The following is a 17,658-nucleotide window of genomic DNA, read 5'->3' as shown; positions in this document are numbered from 1 at the left end:
AACCTCAAGATTCTAACCTCAAGATTCTAACCTCGAGATTCTAGGATATCGACATGATATAATACGATACGATACGATATGATAGCAATATACCTACCTACATACCTACATACATACCTACATACATACCTACATACATACCTACATACATACCTACATACCTAGCTTCTCTCCCTTTCTCAATTGATTTCTCCATATAGATTTTAGACTTTCGACTCTAGACTCTATCGTAGACTGCAAAGTATTTCGATATACTATATTAACTATACTATACCAATACACCCAAAACTCCCTTTTATCTAACAAAAAACACAGAAAACAGAAATCACTTCACTTCACTTCAGCTCTATACTCACTCCCTCCTCCCTCACTCCCTTCCTTAGAAACTCGAAATCGGTAAACTAAACCCCTCAACCCGATTCTCGGTCCTTCCGAATATCGAATATCGATATCGTTGCATGTGACAAATATAGAAACATAGATGATGGAATACAAAATTCGAATTACACCAATGTGATTGGGTTGAAGGGAAAAGAAGAAATGTTAAATAATACTTTACCACATACTTGTGCGGGAAATGTGATTGGTGCAATATTCAAAAGGATGGAGGTTTCAGTAGGTACGATGGCCTCTAATAATCTATCGATGTGCAAAGATATTAGATAAAGGTATCAATACAATCATTCTTGCATGAACAGGATCGAGTTTTCAATATTGGTTGGAATTTAGAATCATCATGGCCTTGATACATTATTACATTCCCCATATCACATCACAATCAAAGTTCAAAAACCATCCGTTTGAAGTTGGATTTGGAGGGTTATATCATTGTGGTAAAAATTCGACTCATACTAAAATGTGTCGTCATATTTCTCATAAACTTTTGCGTAATACAAAAGGAGATTTTTAATATCCCATTCCATGACTCCCCCTGGCCCAAATACAAAGCAAAACGTACTACATTTATTGACCAGCGATGGCGTGAGCACGTCTGCGGTCTCTCTCCTCAGCAATGGTGAGCTTAACACCCTTACCCTTTGGAAGGGAGATCCATGGCTTCTCAGATCCGATGACGAAAACGTTGCTCTCACGGGTAGCGAAGGAGTTGTCTATGGCATCCTTGATGTGAACAATGTTGAAACCTCCATCGTGACGTTCACGGTGAGTGATGACACCAACACGTCCCATGTTGCGACCACCAGTAGCCATGGCGATAACACCAGTGTCGAACTTGATGAAGTCGGTGATCTTTCCGGTAGCAAGGTCAATCTTGACGGTGTCGTTAACCTTGATGGATGGATCTGGGTAACGGATACTAGAAATTTCATTAGCATCTCTGGGGGGAATAAAACATTCAAACCGTTGATCTAGCAGAATTTGTGTCGGAGGGGATCGACCAAAGCTTGGACCAACGGCTGAATGATGTCTGACAGAACTTACGTTCTAGCATCGTGCGTGACCAAGAATGGAATTCCGCCCTTGCCCAATTGCACTCTCTTGACTTTTCCGAGCTTGTATTCGGCCTCCTCGGCTTGGATACGGTGAACGGTGAAACGTCCCTTGGTGTCGTAAACCAAACGGAAGTTCTCGCTGGTCTTCTCAATACCGATAACATCCATGAAACCGGCTGGGTAGGTGGCATCGGTGCGAACCTTGCCATCGACCTTGATCAAACGTTGCATAACGATTGCCTTGGTCTCACGGGAGTTGAGAGCATACTTGAGACGGTTACGGATGAAGACGATAAGTGGCATGCAGTCTCTAAGCTTGTGTGGACCGGCGGAAGGACGAGGAGCATAGGCACCGGACAATTTGTCCAAGAGCCAGTGGTTTGGCGCGCTCAAGCGCTTTTGGTGCTTCTTTCTATATGCGACAAAAATATTAGTAAATGATGTCTTGAGATGTGCTGAACTGTAGATTGTTGCGAAAAGTGGATATGAGGTGATTGAACAGAGCGATCGTAGAATAGTTCATCGTTGGCAATTGCAGCTTTCGAATGATCGACGAGTCCCAACGTCCAAAGAAATCCCCATATCTCCCAGTGCCATTGCCAATACCAATCGACTGAACATTCAAATCGATTGAGAAAGTCGAGAAGGTCTTTTCGTAATTCGATCAAATAATAATAAAAGAAAAGGCTATGCTTACGGTCCTCTACCCATGGTTGCGTCTCTGTGTGTATGGAGAAACGAGTATTGGGGTGGTTGTTGTCGTCGAAGTTGTCGAAAAGAAAAGTTCTAAAATCAAAATTGAAGACTTTCTCAAAAGTTCCTTCCAAATTTGTGCGCTATCTTAAGCGAGGCTGCTGATATGTTGCCTTAAATGTAAGGTTTGACAATGCCTTCACTTATCCTCATCACGGGCTCACGCATTCTTTCTACCCCACCATTCAATGGGTACTATCTCTTTTCGTAATAATTCACGATTCTTTTACGTGTAGAACTCTTTTTGGATCGTCTCTATATTATATACGTGCAGCGAACGGAAGAAAGAGAACGATGCATCGAAGCAAAAAAGGTATTTGAATATGGTTTGAATTGATGGTGAATGGTCATTTCCTAGTGAATTGAGTCTTGACTTGTAGAGCCTCAATCCATCGACAGAGCAGAACAGCGCAGAACAGAACAGAGGGAAAGGAAATACCAAGTTCTATCACATTTCACAGTTCACAGTTCAATACAATGTCAAAGTCTGGCTACAATACTTCTATGCATCAGGTATGCATGTGAACCTCGCGGATTTCAAACTCCCCTTCTTTTGAAATCATCAGCCATTTGTGTATTCGAAAAGATCTTTTTCTCTTCTCAATGCTTGCTCTTTTGCACCTACGTCTTTTGTTTGCAGGTGCTAGGGGCTGCAGTTCTTGAAATTGGGTTGAAGACGAGACAAACGACAATCGCAATGAAAACATTATACAGAAGATGAAACGTTCTTTCCGTCTACTTTCTTTCTCTCTTTCTCTCTGTCTCTCGCGTTCACTTTTTTTTTAAAGCTAGCGTTGATCATTCACTTCTACCCTCACCTCCACCTCCACCTCCACCTCCACAAAATCAATCACAACCTCTTCTCTTCCCTTTTCCATTGCTCAAACTTTCAACCTCCAACAATCTCCAACTTCTCACTTCCTTTTCCATTCAACCAGAATCAGTGCCTCCGTTTGTAATACTGATTTGTCTTCTATCTCGTCATTAGTTGCCAGGTAACGAAAGTATCAATTTCTCTGAAGCTGTCGTTTCTCGACTTGACTGCATCTTACCATTCGATTATTCTACTATTTGGTAGATCAAACCCTGAATTTACATACCACCCTATTTTCCAGCCAAGTAGCTTCTTTTCTATTGAAAGGAGAGGGTTTTCAACCTGTACCTAAGCCAAAGGTTTGTAAAGTTTGAACCTTCATCTCCAGCAAAGCTTCCAGCAAAGCTACAAAGCTGACAACATCTTCCAGACTCCCAAATCAACTCCATATTGAAGATTGATATCCTCATTCCACATTGGCACACACAACCTCATAATCGCAAAAATGGCGACCATGCTTCCCAGGCTCCCAGCTATTCAGGTCAGACGTGAAGTCAATGAGACAGAGCAAATCGTATTGCTCATTGATAACATACAGCCCGGTACTACAGTACACGATATGATCAGTAATCTGGAAAGGCAAGGTAACATTGTGTATATCGAGATATTTGCAGACAAAAGTCAAAGAGGAAAAGTGACATTTTCACCTGCTCCGAGCCCTTTCTGGCGAAGTGGTCAATATCCAATCACCACTGCGGTTGGCAATACTTATAATGTCAGACTCCGGCTCGATTCTACTCCGAGAAGAGAAAGAACCGTGAAAAGCCCCTTCAGAAGGAATGTTTTTTACCCTGAAAAGACGAAACTTGTTTCTTCTACTCTTCAGTTTGGAGTCATGATTGAGCCGGAATGCATGATGCCTATGGAGACCCTGGAATCCCAGGAGCCTGGCGATCTTACGCTTACTCTGAACCTGAGGCGTAAAGAACTTGAAGCTCATTTCACGGTGCATTTTGTGGACCCTCGAATTCAGGGCGACATTGACTTCCCTAGTACATCCAAGATTGGAGAGTATAATCGCCGTGAGAAATACTTGTTCACTATACCTTTTGGTCAGTTGAAGTCAATCCAAAAAGTTGATCTTGGAAGAGGAAATTTCTCGCTCTTGATATCTCTGGACAGTCCGCCTAGATTCTTCCGTTGGCGTAATGATGGACAAGTACCTCAATCAGGAGCGCTGTCATGGAACCAATGGGATGGCTGGTTTCGGCAAACCGATATTGAATTCGACCCTTTTATCATTGAACATCGCCCAATCGCTCTGCACAAGAAGAGGCCAGTTATTGATATTGGTAATTTATACTCAAGATACTTTTATTTCATGAATTAAACTGACTTATGTAGGTCGCTGGACTACTTATCGTTGGACTTTCAATAATAGTCAATGTTCTTCAGATCAATTTCAAATGGTTCAGGCTGCTCTCCAAGATTTCAATATCGATATGGTCCCTCTGAACAGCTTCAATATAACTCCAATGCGTAAAGCCGAGCTATGGTCTCTCATAGACCCCGGTGAAGATAAAACTACAAAATCCGGCCTTCGTTCTCTTGATCCAGACAGTATTAAAGTGCATCTAACATTTGAAGTAAGATATCAACTGGAAGTGTGCATTTCAAGGGGGATTGTCAACGAATACAACATCGACGAAAAGTTCATCAATTCCTTAGCCAAATTATCTGCACAAGATTCAGCCAAGGCAAGGAATTTACTGGAGTACATTGCCGAGCATTACAGTTCCAAACGTCTATACGACCCTTCGTCTATTTTCACCAACAGTGAAGCTTTGTCATTTTCTTCCTTGACTGATATTCCACATTATTGCGCGTTTTCACGAAAAGCTACGGTAACACCGACCTCAATCTTATTCAATTCGCCTACTGTTGAAACTACCAACAGAGTCTTGCGACATTACTCGAAGGAGAACAAAGAAGGTCGATTTTTACGTGTTCAGTTTACTGATGAAAAGTTCGAGGTAAGTTTCCTCCACAGTGCCTGTCTGTGCTTCCCTTATTGATAGATATGTAGGGCCGGATCAATTCATGTGCCGATAAAATTCGTAATGATGCAATATTCACAAGAGTTTTTAGAGTGATCAGCAATGGTATTCGTATTGGCGATAGGCACTATGAGTTTTTAGCCTTTGGAAACTCTCAATTCCGAGAGAATGGCGCATACTTCTTTTGTCCGCCTCCCGATTTGTCTTGCAACGATATCCGCCAATGGATGGGGACTTTCTCTCACATCAATGTAGTTGCAAAATATGCTGCAAGGCTTGGCCAGTGCTTCTCAACAACTAGAGCTATTAAAGGACTTTCGGCGCCCGACATTGTGAAGATTCCTGATATTGAAAGGGGTAGGTACTGCTTCACTGATGGAGTTGGCAAGATCTCGCCTTACCTTGCTCAAATGATTACTGCTGAACTAAAACTCCGTGTCAACTCAGCACCATCGGCTTTTCAATTCAGACTCGGTGGCTGCAAAGGAATATTGGTCGTTTCTCCTGATGCGAAAAATAATGAAGTCCACATTCGCAAAAGTCAGCAAAAGTTCACAGCTGCATACAATGGTCTCGAAATTATTCGATGCTCACAATTCTCCTCTGCTACTCTTAATCGGCAAACTATCACTATCCTTTCAGCACTTGGGGTCAAGGACGAGGTGTTCTTGAAGATGCTATCTAGGCAACTTTCTGACTATCAGAGTGCAATGGACAACAACACCATTGCACTTGGCCTTCTTAACAGATACATTGATGATAATCACATGACCATCAATATTGCTGCTATGATATTGAATGGTTTCATGTCAGAAAAAGAGCCGTTTGTTCTGTCTTTGCTCCATCTGTGGAGAGCATGGTCGATCAAACTCCTCAAGGAGAAGGCAAAGATTATAGTAGAGAATGGAGCTTTCGTGCTTGGTTGTGTTGATGAAACAAACACCCTCAGGGGCTATACCAAGCCAACAGTGGCATGCGGTACGACTTACAAAGAAACCGAGTTACCCCAGATTTTTATCCAAGTGCCTGATAGGGAAAACACCACGCAATACAATGTCATTGAGGGCATTTGCCTCGTCGGACGAAATCCATCTCTTCATCCTGGTGATCTGAGGGTTGTCCAAGCTGTAAACGTACCAGGTTTGCATCACTTGCGGGACGTCGTTGTGTTTCCTCAAAGTGGCGAAAGAGATGTGCCTAGCATGTGTTCTGGTGGCGATTTAGATGGTGATGATTTTTTTGTCATATGGGATAAAGATCTTCAACCAACCGAATGGAACTGTGAACCAATGAGCTACGCCGCTTTAGATCCTATAACGCTTAAACGGCCTGTTGTTGTCACAGATTTACAGAAGTTTTTTGTAAAATACATGAAGAACGACTCTTTGCCGAGCATAGCCCATGCTCATCTGGCACAAGCTGATTATCAGAAGCAAGGTATCAAGGACCCCAAATGTAAGTATTTTGATTAAGATCCCGATTTTGTCATGTTATTTTGATCCTAACATCAAATTCAGGTCTTGAGCTTGCGGAACTACATTCCAAGGCCGTTGACTACGTTAAGACTGGTCAACCGGCTACGATGCCAAAGTCACTAGCCCCTCCAAAATGGCCACATTTCATGGAAAAGATCCATCAGCCTGCATCAAAACAGTATCATTCCCAGAAAATTCTTGGTCAATTGTACGACAAGGTTGAGAGCGTTGACTTCGTACCACAATACGAAGAACCTTTTGACAAACGTATTTTGAGGGCTTACAAACTAGAAAATGCCATTCTGAAGGCTGCCCGTCAGACGAAGACCAAATATGACACCGCTATGCGACGAATTCTAGCCCAACAAGACATCAAGACTGAATTCGAAGTGTGGTCAACATTTATCCTTTCAAAGCCAAAGGTCGGAAGTGACTACAAACTTCAGGAAGATATGGCAGTGATCACCGGTGCACTCAAAGATAGGTTTCGCGCGGTATGCATCAATGCAGCTGGTGGTAAAGACTTTTCAATCCTCGGGCCATTTGTTGCTGCCATGTACCAAGTGACAAAAGAAGAACTCGACATCGCATTGGCTGAATGTCGTTCAACGAGAACGGTTAACGGAATAAAGATGCAAAAGCGAAGAATGAGACCTGAATCAATGCCATTGATCAGTTTCCCATGGTTGTTCGAGAAGGAATTGGGCAGAATTGCTACTGGTATTGAAGCCATAGATGACTTCGAAAAAATAGGGTTCTCTACCTTTAGCATCGAGAAGCCTCAGGTCACAGCGCTGAATCGTCAGCCGCAGCGCTCTAAGCAAGACGAGGACTTTGTCAAGCAAGAAAACGGTCTTATTGTTCACCGTGGTGAAATTCTTGACGTGTTCCCAGAGAACTCGGACAACGACTTTCCTTGGGACTCTGACGCGAGGTCTGATACTTCTCTGCCAGACTTTGTAGCCTCTGCCCAACCAATGTCAAGAAACGGAGTAGAGTCTACTACAGTCGAAGCTTCTTCCAAAGACACGAATCAAATTTCTACGCTTCAAGACGATGTACTTCCCCAAAACTTACAAAGTCAGAACCATGCATCAACAAGTACAGAGCACGAAGAATTAGACGATGCAACAGAATCTATCAACCAGGAAATCCTCACGCCATCATCATCAGTCCAGAGCTCCTCTCCAGTAGCCCCTATTACCACAACCAAGTCTGATATAAGCCTCTCTGATGATGAAGAGACCGAAGAACATGTCGAGATCATAGAAAATGTCGTTCGCGAGCGGTCTATGATCGATAGACTATCGGCTTTCGTGGATTAATCAACTCTCTTACAAACTTTCGAAAGAATTTCAAACCTCGTTAATTGATGGATGTTTTCGTTGACTTTCTACCTTTCTTCCTTTGTTTCTTTCTATTTTCCCTACTGCCCGTTTAAGAGTTTCCAAAAGTGCGTTTCACTACGTTGAAATTACACTAATCCGTGCTGCAAAGTTTAGCTTTGATCCAGAAAATCCTCAAGATATTGATGGAACAGCATAGATGAATCAGTTTGCATGGGTTTTTTTCTTCTCCAGGAGAGTTTCAATTTTAGTAGCTAGGGAGGAATTAGGTGAGCGGATCTGAAAACTAGTTGCATGGTATTGCATAGCAAGCTAGCGAGCGACCATTTGGTGTTCAATCTTACGATTCAATGAATTAATGAAAATTATGATATACCATCATTGCTCTCTGTATAATGATGATGCCGATTTGAACTTTGTGAATTATTTTCGTGAGTTGATGTGGTTGCATATTATGCGATTAGCACCCTTCCCCTTTTTTGGTTCCCTTATAGCCGAGGAACTAACCAACCATTTGCAGAATGAATGAATGGATGATCGACAGAATGGACATTGCTTTGATATTGGACTGGCACGTTTAACGTCACTGCATACATATTCCGAAATTTCGTAAACGATACACGCCACATGAAGGGATAATGTATAATATAATTTTAATTGCATGAGCCTTTCTTATGCAATTTGTAAATGCAACTTTTAAATTTTAAAACAACTGGGTATATGACTAGTCCTTAGATATATCCCTTAAGAACTGCAGCTTCTGCATTCAATATCGAAGAACCAGCAGCTCCAATGACGGCTAAGTATGGTGTTAGCACTTGAGCATTGTAAGATTGGAAAGGGGAGGGAAAATTACTGTTATGACTCAAGGCCACAAATTTAAGATCAAAAATTCCGCTATCATCTTCTCTAACTCTTCCGACACTGACTGTGTATCCGTTCTGTGTGTTGCGATCCAATCTTGGTTGTGGTCTATCCGCTTCCTCCATAACAGCAATCGCTGGCTCCGGTGCTGACGGACATCCCAATGTCTGCGCCTCGCTTACATATTCCCTCATAGCCTTCTTTACCTCTTCTGCGGTAGGTTTAGGTCCATCGCGGTTCTTGAAACGAAGAGATACGCAAGCCATATGTCCATCTAGAACTGCGACTCTGTTGCAAGCCGCTGAAATCTTCAATTCTGATTGATCCTCAAATCCAGTGACTTCAGAATTGACTCTTCCGAGAATCTTCTGTGCCTCCGTCTCTAACTTGTCTTCCTCGCCGGAGATGAATGGAACAACATTGTCGAGAATATCCATACTGCTTACGCCTGGATAACCGGCACCACTAACAGCTTGCATGGTGACCACGCTCACTTGGTCGACTTCTCCGAAAGCTTTTTGGATGGCGGCGAATGGGATAACTATGCCGATGACTGCACAGTTGGAGTTGCAGACGAGGAAACCCTTCTTTAAGGAATGGGCGCGACGTTGGTGAGGAATGAGATCGAAATGGGGGAGGTTAACTGTAGGGACGATGAGGGGAACGATTGGATCGCGACGGTAGTTCTTGGCATTGGAGAAGACGGCCAATTCAGCCTTCATGAATTCCATCTCTAGATTAATAGTTCAAGTAAGTATTGCCCCTAACAACTCTGTCGTCTCACAATGGGAATTTCCCAAAGAGCAAGGAAGGGTAACTGTATTTGAGGGTCTCATACCAATGTCACCAGCAACATCAGCATCCAATCCACTGAACACAATGTCACAATCCGCAAACTCGCTTGCTTTGCATTCTTTAACGACTAAATCGCCAATCTCGGCGGTCATGGGAAAAGCTTGTTTCCATTTGACAGCATCTTTGTACTTCTTTCCTGCGGATCGCGAAGAGGCTCCTACGGCGTGGAGTTTGAAATATGGATGTTGAGCAAGAAGAAGAATGAATCTTTGACCGACGGAACCGGTGCATCCGAGTACACCTAGATTAGATTAATCAGCGTATGTTATGCGGGAAGCTGGAATGGGAAGGTAGGTAGTGAAGATATATGAAGAGTGATGAGAGTTGTGAGGAGGGGTATGTTTGAGTTAACTAACCACAACGCTTGGTTGGGAATTGAGTGGTCATGATGTGCAATTTGATCTGGCAGTGAAGATTTAAATATTGATATGTATTGCGATGGTCAAGAAAAGCGAATCTATGGAAGATATAACAATTTAAAAGGTTTATAGGTTATGACTGTTTCCATTGTGATGGAAATCATAGTGGGGGTGGAGAGTAAGGCTGGACTATTTTTTCTGTGGGGTGCCGACGTCGGGCATGCAAGGCTGAAAATATTTCTTCATGTATCGTAAATATAACAAGATTTTGCCACATACAAGTTCTCTTGGAAATGGAATCAAATCGAGTCACGTTATGGAAAGACGGATTTGATACTCAGATCCGGAGTTGAGGAGTCTTCGAATAATATATACAAGAAAGCAATTAGCAAGACATGTCGCTCTGGGTGTGCTACTCAAGACTAGTCTTTGCCATTCATATACACGTCGGCAAATCATCAGGGTAGAGTGGGTTCATTATTTTGAGTTGTAGCTAGTTTTTCTATTATACATCCATCTCCATGTGTCGTAATCGTCAGATTCGGGCCCTTAATACTGACTGGCGGTGTTCTGGCATGCTTTCTGTGAGAAAACTGTTAGCTTGACTTGGGGTCCGAAAGATTATAGGTTCGTCCATACCAATTGCTCCAAATACCAGTTGCAGATAGACATGTTTCCTTGGTTCTCGTCCATGCAGTTGGTAAAGCTCTTGACCTGGAAGCCACAGTTTGGTTCGCCAAATTGGTTCTTCTCTTGACCTTGGGATGCTACAGCATTATCCTGAGCTGCTTCGGGTGCGCTAGATCCACCGCCGAAGAAACCGGTAATAGCATGTCCTAATGAAGATCCGATGGCGACACCTCTGCACGAAAGAGATCAGTATGCAACTTTAGAAATGATGTCTGGCGCAATGAACACTCACGCTGCAGTGCTAGCCACTTGTCCAATCAAACCTGGACCAGAAGAACCTTGAGCTTGTGGAGCTCCTGCTTGTGGTTGAGGAGCAGCTGGGGGAGCTGCACCTGCTGGCCTTGGTGGGTATGCAGCAGTGGTTGCTGGTCGGGTTTGCTGGGCGGAAGGTGAAGGTCTGCTTGGGGCTGAGACAGTTGGTCGAGATGGGGCGCTTCCCCTTCCAGATCTTCCTTGACGAGGCATATTTAGTTGATGAAGTGAGAGAAATAGATTCAGGTTATAGGTGTGAGTATACGATTTTGCTTAGAGAATTGTTGAAGTTGTTGAATGCCGGCCAATGAGATACTTGACAATTTAATCCCGGAATATAATCCGTTTCCCACGTGCTAATACCGATTGGGTTAGTTCAGCCTTAATGTACCTGTACTGGTAAATTCCAATGAAATGGATGATTCTAGATGGCAAGACTTTGTTAGATTTCTCGAGTACAATTGTTTAAGTACTACATAGTGAACTCCAACAACCGTGAAGAGGATGTTCAAAACAGATAGAAAGCATTTATTTTCTGATGAACAGAATCTTGAGAGAAGAATGTCTAGTAGTCTAGTAGGTATTTATTATTTCTTTCTATCGTAAATCTAGATACTTATTGCCCAGTAACTCAAACCCGAAAGCTATCCTATTTTGCCGTGACAAATCGTGGTATCATCCCTAAGCCAGTTCCATAAACGCCCTTTTAGATGTGCATGCATCCGGTGACTTTCATATCCGTATACATCTCCATATACATATCCCATTCACCACATATTTCTAGTTCTTGCTCTTGCTCTTGGCCTTCTTGGATTTACTCCTTGTTTTCTTCTCCTGAGTTTCCTGCTTGGATTTTTGGGATTTAGAATTGGAGGTGGAAGAGCTATCCTCTTTAGACTCGATAGGGGTGGCTGCTGCCTTCGCAGTCTTAGACTTTTTGCTTTTGTGTGCTGCAGCTGCAGGTTCATCTGAGGAATCGGAAGGTGAACCGGAACCATCAGATTCATTCGAGGTTTTGGATTCTGCTTTATTGGATTCTGCTGTTTCTTCGCCCACCTTTCTCTTCTTTGATAGCTCCTCAAATCTGATGTGAGACTTCGCTCTCTCCTTCGCCAACTGCTCTGCTCTTTGAAGATCATATTTATCATTTCCGCTCTGTACGCACTGTTAACATGGGCTCTCAACCCCCACAATTGAAAAAGAGTAGAAGCTTCCTTACCAATCCTGCTTTGATGAATCTTCCAGCAGCTCCTTTATCCAATTTGAGATTTCTTTCTGCTGCAGTTGCCGGTGGATTCTCTGTAACCTTGATCTTCTCAAAATACTGCTTCATCCGAGTAAGCTCGGTGAAAACAGGATGTTCACGGGCATTGACACCATTAAGTCGAAGGTATGCTGTCGAGACGAATTAGTATAAAAGTACGAAATGCGACGGAAGTAAAGTGATGGAAACTCGTACAGAATAATATGGACTCAATGGCATATGTGACAAGAGTGTAAAGCTTCGCCTTGTCCAATAAAGGTAACTTGCTTGCGAACTCTGGGATAGTCTTTTGAATGAAAGGTGCAACCGCATCTTCAATATCATCGATATCGTCATCGAGCTGCTCGAGCAAAGAAAGAATCTTAGTGGGATCCATTGTCGAGATTCAGTTGAAAATGTTGTAGCGAATATGATTGATGTAACATGCGCGATCGAGAGGAACCTGGGTGGTAGATACGATTGAATTTTACTTGTTGTTGGATTGTGGTTGATGTAGAGTATCAATTCATTCATTCATTCGTATTCGTAACTTTCGTCCTTGGATTTTCAACTTTCCACCATTCTTTTCGAGAAAGTTTGGGAATGAATTCCGACGCTATCGGAAAAAAGCGGCCGCATTCAGTTGCATTGGAATTGAAGTCTTCCAATTGGATTACATGCTTGCTTGACAGGGATTTTCAATAAATATTCTCTGCTAAAGTGCGCTTCATCGACATTTTTTTCGATTCCGAATATTTGATTGTAAATTGATATTTAGTACTGGAATCTCTCTCATCACATCTATACGACTCAACTTTTGCCTCCCATTTGAACACTCACTTACTGTTACTTTGTATCCCGTCCATGTTCGAGGTCTACATATCTTATGTAAATAGACTTCAGTCTTGTTTTGTACTAAGCCGAAATCTCAGATATATCTCAAGCTAGCTTCACCCCTCACCGAACGGAACTTCAACATACATTTCGCCTCATTTTACTGAAACTCGACAAATTCTACTCTCCATCGTTGTCCACTACAAATTACCTTCTTACCCTTTTGCGGATGTGTAGAAGGACGTGAAGGCTTCCTTTTCTTGCTTTGGTTTCGAGTGCGGACAATTGCAGCAACGAAAGAGTAGACATCTTGATTCTGCTTGTCTGCCATGAGTTCATTGTAATAACCATTGAGAGTGTTCATCCTGTCTTTTCCAAGGTGCGGTCGTCCGCTGTGGCGGGTGCTTGCTCGAAACCCTCAAAATTGTCGATGGCTCTCAGGTAGCATTACCCTGGGCCGGGTGGCCACTCGCACTTGGTCGAGACATGACGAGACATACTGGTGGCCGAGGCGGAAAGGAGGAATGCACGCCAGCTTGTCATTCGTTTGGGGTTCAGAGAGAGATACCACTACCAGCGGACCTTCTAGGAGTTACGGGAGCAAAAGCGATGGAGTTTATGCGAGCGAAGGGACAGCAGACAAAGATATCACCAATCAAGAGGACAGGCACAAAAGAATTACGCCCAGCGATCATGCTTATGCTCTGGATATAGGGACACAAGACGAGCGGGAATTGGAACTTGACAGCGAAGAAGGGAACGATCCATCACCGTTCGATTTCGCCTACTCGCATCGACCTTCGAAATGGGAGGCAAAGAAGAGCTTGTCGGCTGAAGAGCTGCAGGGTAACGATGACTTAGAAGAGCTTGAGAATGTTTATGCCTCCGACATTGGGCCTGAATATTTGCATTCCCCGGACGTCCTAGTTACGAATGTAAAATATGCCGCCCAAAAGTCACCTTCAATGTCTTCTCACAAGCATGGCCAAGAACCTTTACAGTCAAAACAAGTCGCTGATCTTCAGCACAAACCGACATCACAAGATTCAACACACCGAGGGGGTACGCCTATATCACGCACAATCCACGTTCTAGGAACAGGGCCTATTGGACAATTCATTGCGTATAACCTTGCTGAAATGGATTCTCCGCCGCCTGTTACTTTACTGATGCACCGGCCACTGTTGATTCAACAATGGCACCACTCGCGTCAAGTTCTCAGAGTATGCAAGGATGAAATCATAACCGAGCAATCCGGTTTCGATGTTGAATTATCCGCAAGTTTCAATATTCCTGGGCCCGAGTCAGAGACTGGTGCCACTGAGCATAGATTAGGATACACGAACGAGGTCATAGACAACCTGATCATCACAACGAACGGCGACAAAACAGTGGCGGCACTCACATCCATCAAGCATCGTCTCCAGCCTCATTCAACCATATGTTTTGTGCAACATGGAGCAGGTGTCATCGAGGATGTTAACAAGCATGTTTTCCCAGATTTGCAGGATCGTCCTCATTACATGCTTGGTAATTTATCTCATGGATTATTTGCCACGGATCAACTATGGACTGTGGCCCAAACCACCCAGGGAGAGCTGAAGCTTACAATTCCTCAATATGACAACAGCGCGCGCTCCAATGAACCATTGTCCCAAAGCTCAGACAGGAAGCTCACAAATAACTGGGCACCATCTTCAAGATACATGTTAATGTCATTAAGTCGTTCTCCTGAACTTAAAGCCATAGGCCTGAACTATCCTGACTTCATGAAATTTCATCTCGAATACATCGTTGTCAATTCCGTCATTGGGCCGTTATCTGTCATTTTTGATTGTTCAAACGACCAGCTGTTGTACAATTACCAAGCAAGTCAGACAATGAAGTCCCTCTTGTGGGAAATTTCGTATGTTGTGAGAAGTCTTCCGGAGCTTGCGACGGTGGCAAATCTTAACAAACGTTTTGGCAACCGCAGGTTAATGAGCATGATACACTCGGTGCTTGCTCGTAGCGGGAAAAACGTTACATCTATGTTACGCAACGTCAGAAGTGGAATGAAAACGGATGTTGACTTCTACAATGGCTATCTCGCTCGGAGGGCAAAAGAATTGAACATTCCATTCTCTTCAAACGAGTTAGTCATAAGTATGGTTAAAGCAAAACAGGCTATGAAGTCGAGGGAGATGAATTCATATATACCCGCGGTTGATCGGAGATAGATGGAATGTGAAGGTACGCTGGGTTTGTGAGCGAACGAACTGGGTATGTTTTACCATGTAGGATTGTACGTTTATGTTAGAATTAGCAACACCTGTATATTACGTCTTAGATATCTTATATACTCGGTCACTCGCAAAAGCGACACTTTAGACTATAGATCAATGAATAATGCACATATGCCTCTCTTGCAAACTCAATCATCAATGCGCTACTTTATCTTTCTGTGGTCAGTCGACAAGAGGCTTCAAGACTTGTGAAATTTAGCAACAAGCCCAATGGCATGTTACTTTGCACCCAGTGAGCCACTATCATGGGTTTTTGAATCCAAACTCAAGGCCTCAGTGAGCTCTTATCTGAAATGCTTTCCAACTCCTTGAGATTGATCTTAATTTCTTGGTTATGATAATGTTACAATTAAACTGAATTTATATCTGAATGAAAAATAACTATCAATCAATTTATCGTGGGATTGAAAAGTTATAATTTAATTCACGGTTGTGGTATGATGTCGTTTTGCCCAAAGAGGGGTTGCCAATTATGGTATTCGTTAAAGACTGGGTACCACAAGGCTGGCATCGCAAAGTTACAACACCCCTCATTTTCTTCGACCAGGACAAAAGTTACACACACTCAACACCTTAATTATGGAAGACGACGATTTGGCACAAGTAAGTCTCTGGGACGACTTAGTCACGACCTAATACTAATTATTCTTTAGATCAGAAAAGCTCGTCTTGAGCAACTGAAAACCCAAGGCGGAGGAGGAGGTAGACCAGGCGCAGCAGGCGGCAGTGGAGGACAAGAAGACGGCAGACAGTGCGCTCTACTTTGTCGAAGATGCATATAAACAACTAATCATTTGCGCCATAGACAGCAAGAAGAAGCGGCTCGACAATCCATCCTGACCCAAATTCTCGAACCCGAAGCGGCAGATCGTCTAGGTCGCATTAGACTTGTGAAGGAGTCCAGAGCCGTCGATGTTGAAAATCGCTTGATTATGTTGGCGCGTTCGGGACAGTTGAGATCGAAGATTACGGAGGAACAATTGAAGGATTTGTTGAGCAGTGTGTCGGAGGCTCAGGAAACTAAAGAAAAGATTGTGGTTACCAGGAGGAAGGGTGCTTGGGATGACGACGATGATGATCTTTTCGACTTGTAGTCTATGGTTCGGAAATCAGGGAACATTTAGTGAGCAGATATTTCAGGAATGAAATCCATAATGCTGGGATAATCTTTGGTCTCCGAGGAAAAGGAGTTAATATTGCGAAATTTTGGGAAATCTACTGCTATGGTATCAAATTACTGTGCTATCAGGTCCCCCTCAAGTCGCCTTTTGGGCCTTCTTTCTCTCCTTCTCCATCCGTCTGATATCTCTAAGATCAAGAGGCTTTTCAATGCCTAACTCTTCTCTCAATTCTTCCACGCTCCTTTCCAACTGCTCCTCCCAATAAACATTAATAACTTCCTCTGCTTTCAACCCATTTGCAAACGCCCAAGGCGCATATATTGTAAAGAATCTTCTCCTCTCTGCTGGCTTCAATGACATCACAGCAAACATACTCAGACCCGTCATTGGTAACAGAGTATTAGCAAACTCAAATGCCTTGAGCGCCACTTCGCCTTCCCGCACAATAGGTAAACCCGTTATGGCATGATAGAAGTCGTGACATTCGCGATACCTTTGCATAACATATGCGCATTCTTCATCATCGATATATTTTACTGAATCGCGTGTATCGGGGGAAACTCCCTCACGATCCAACCATTCCGCGTAGCACCTGCCTACAGTGTTTGGGGGAAGCGCCCGGAGACGTGGCATAGAAAGAGTCTTGGAAGATATCCTAGGGCGATCGCGAAGTATACGTCGACCGGTAGGAGAAGAAAGCATGGCATCGCGGAGACGGTATATAAAATATGGTGTTGCGGTAGCTTCTCCACAGGCTGCAATTAAATCTAGTTCCCCGGATTAGTTGAGAGTAAATGTGGTTTAGGATGATCAATTCATACCTGCACGATAGGGATTAAAGAATGCCATTACTGCTGAGCCCACAGCCAAACCGCCCCGCTCAATGGAAGTAAGTGGTACATGGCCTGGATAATTTGGAGCGGGACGATGCAATACACTGAAACTTCTTGTAGCTAAAGTAATAGAGCAGGCGGAAAGTAATTCCCTTGGAAGGCGGGACACCTGGGTATATAGACGAGGAGACAATGACATGTTCGGATTATAACTTTGAATTAACCCCTCCTATGTCGACGGGGTGGGATGCTACAGCAGATCAGCTTCAATTATATTGCCTGCCGCCCTTTCGTCGAAATGGCTCTCGGCAAAAGCAGCACTAGAAGACTTTATTGCTACAAATTACTTGCGCACAGCAAATGATAGATGAGAATTTACATTGAATAATTGATCTCGAAATACGAATGCTCTGTTATTAAATGCTT

General features: G+C 43.3%; 8 protein-coding genes across 8 annotated transcripts; 3 read left to right on the top strand and 5 right to left on the bottom strand.

Annotated features, from left to right (window-relative positions):
- Nucleotides 1–703: 703 nt before the first annotated feature.
- On the bottom strand, nt 704–2,256 carry EAE98_011337 (uncharacterized protein). Its single transcript, XM_038958959.1, has 3 exons — nt 2,149–2,256; nt 1,441–1,863; nt 704–1,315 (listed from the first exon to the last, which is right to left on the bottom strand). Exons 1-3 carry the CDS (start codon nt 2,160–2,162, stop codon nt 964–966), a joined length of 789 nt encoding a protein of 262 aa, XP_038804638.1. The 5' UTR covers nt 2,163–2,256; the 3' UTR covers nt 704–963.
- Nucleotides 2,257–3,523: 1,267 nt separating this feature from the next.
- EAE98_011336 (uncharacterized protein) lies at nt 3,524–8,273 on the top strand (the record flags this gene model as incomplete). Its single annotated transcript, XM_038958958.1, has 4 exons — nt 3,524–4,370; nt 4,423–5,051; nt 5,105–6,530; nt 6,593–8,273. The coding sequence occupies 4 exons, from the start codon at nt 3,524–3,526 to the stop codon at nt 7,873–7,875; spliced, it is 4,185 nt and encodes a 1,394-aa protein (XP_038804637.1). The 3' UTR covers nt 7,876–8,273.
- A 354-nt stretch (nt 8,274–8,627) lies between these two features.
- On the bottom strand, nt 8,628–10,002 carry EAE98_011335 (uncharacterized protein; the record flags this gene model as incomplete). Its single annotated transcript, XM_038958957.1, has 4 exons — nt 8,628–8,695; nt 8,753–9,493; nt 9,599–9,856; nt 9,972–10,002. The coding sequence occupies 4 exons, from the start codon at nt 10,000–10,002 to the stop codon at nt 8,628–8,630; spliced, it is 1,098 nt and encodes a 365-aa protein (XP_038804636.1).
- A 521-nt stretch (nt 10,003–10,523) lies between these two features.
- EAE98_011334 (uncharacterized protein) lies at nt 10,524–11,129 on the bottom strand (the record flags this gene model as incomplete). Its single annotated transcript, XM_038958956.1, has 3 exons — nt 10,524–10,556; nt 10,614–10,836; nt 10,897–11,129. 3 exons carry the CDS (start codon nt 11,127–11,129, stop codon nt 10,524–10,526), a joined length of 489 nt encoding a protein of 162 aa, XP_038804635.1.
- A 567-nt stretch (nt 11,130–11,696) lies between these two features.
- EAE98_011333 (uncharacterized protein) lies at nt 11,697–12,556 on the bottom strand (the record flags this gene model as incomplete). The annotated part of the gene is made up of 3 exons (XM_038958955.1): nt 11,697–12,071; nt 12,136–12,311; nt 12,376–12,556. 3 exons carry the CDS (start codon nt 12,554–12,556, stop codon nt 11,697–11,699), a joined length of 732 nt encoding a protein of 243 aa, XP_038804634.1.
- Nucleotides 12,557–13,517: 961 nt separating this feature from the next.
- EAE98_011332 (uncharacterized protein) lies at nt 13,518–15,212 on the top strand (the record flags this gene model as incomplete). Its single annotated transcript, XM_038958954.1, has 1 exon — nt 13,518–15,212. The coding sequence occupies one exon, from the start codon at nt 13,518–13,520 to the stop codon at nt 15,210–15,212; it is 1,695 nt and encodes a 564-aa protein (XP_038804633.1).
- A 645-nt stretch (nt 15,213–15,857) lies between these two features.
- On the top strand, nt 15,858–16,372 carry EAE98_011331 (uncharacterized protein; the record flags this gene model as incomplete). Its single annotated transcript, XM_038958953.1, has 3 exons — nt 15,858–15,881; nt 15,932–16,029; nt 16,084–16,372. The coding sequence occupies 3 exons, from the start codon at nt 15,858–15,860 to the stop codon at nt 16,370–16,372; spliced, it is 411 nt and encodes a 136-aa protein (XP_038804632.1).
- A 162-nt stretch (nt 16,373–16,534) lies between these two features.
- EAE98_011330 (uncharacterized protein) lies at nt 16,535–17,431 on the bottom strand (the record flags this gene model as incomplete). The annotated part of the gene is made up of 2 exons (XM_038958952.1): nt 16,535–17,166; nt 17,221–17,431. 2 exons carry the CDS (start codon nt 17,429–17,431, stop codon nt 16,535–16,537), a joined length of 843 nt encoding a protein of 280 aa, XP_038804631.1.
- Between the last annotated feature and the right edge of the window lie 227 nt (nt 17,432–17,658).

Source organism: Botrytis deweyae (assembly GCF_014898535.1).
Source record: "Botrytis deweyae strain B1 chromosome Unknown BDEW_047, whole genome shotgun sequence".
Classification (NCBI taxonomy): Eukaryota; Fungi; Ascomycota; class Leotiomycetes; order Helotiales; family Sclerotiniaceae; genus Botrytis; species Botrytis deweyae.
The sequence above is the reverse complement of the archived record's forward strand: the minus strand, read 5'-3'. Positions and strand labels throughout refer to the sequence as shown.

Bases quoted from the DNA above. Each gene is read 5' to 3' on its own strand.
- EAE98_011337 (XM_038958959.1), bottom strand. The intron at 1,316-1,440 runs GTAAGTTCTGTC...TGAAATTTCTAG, and splicing joins GTCACGCACGATGCTAGAAC to TATCCGTTACCCAGATCCAT.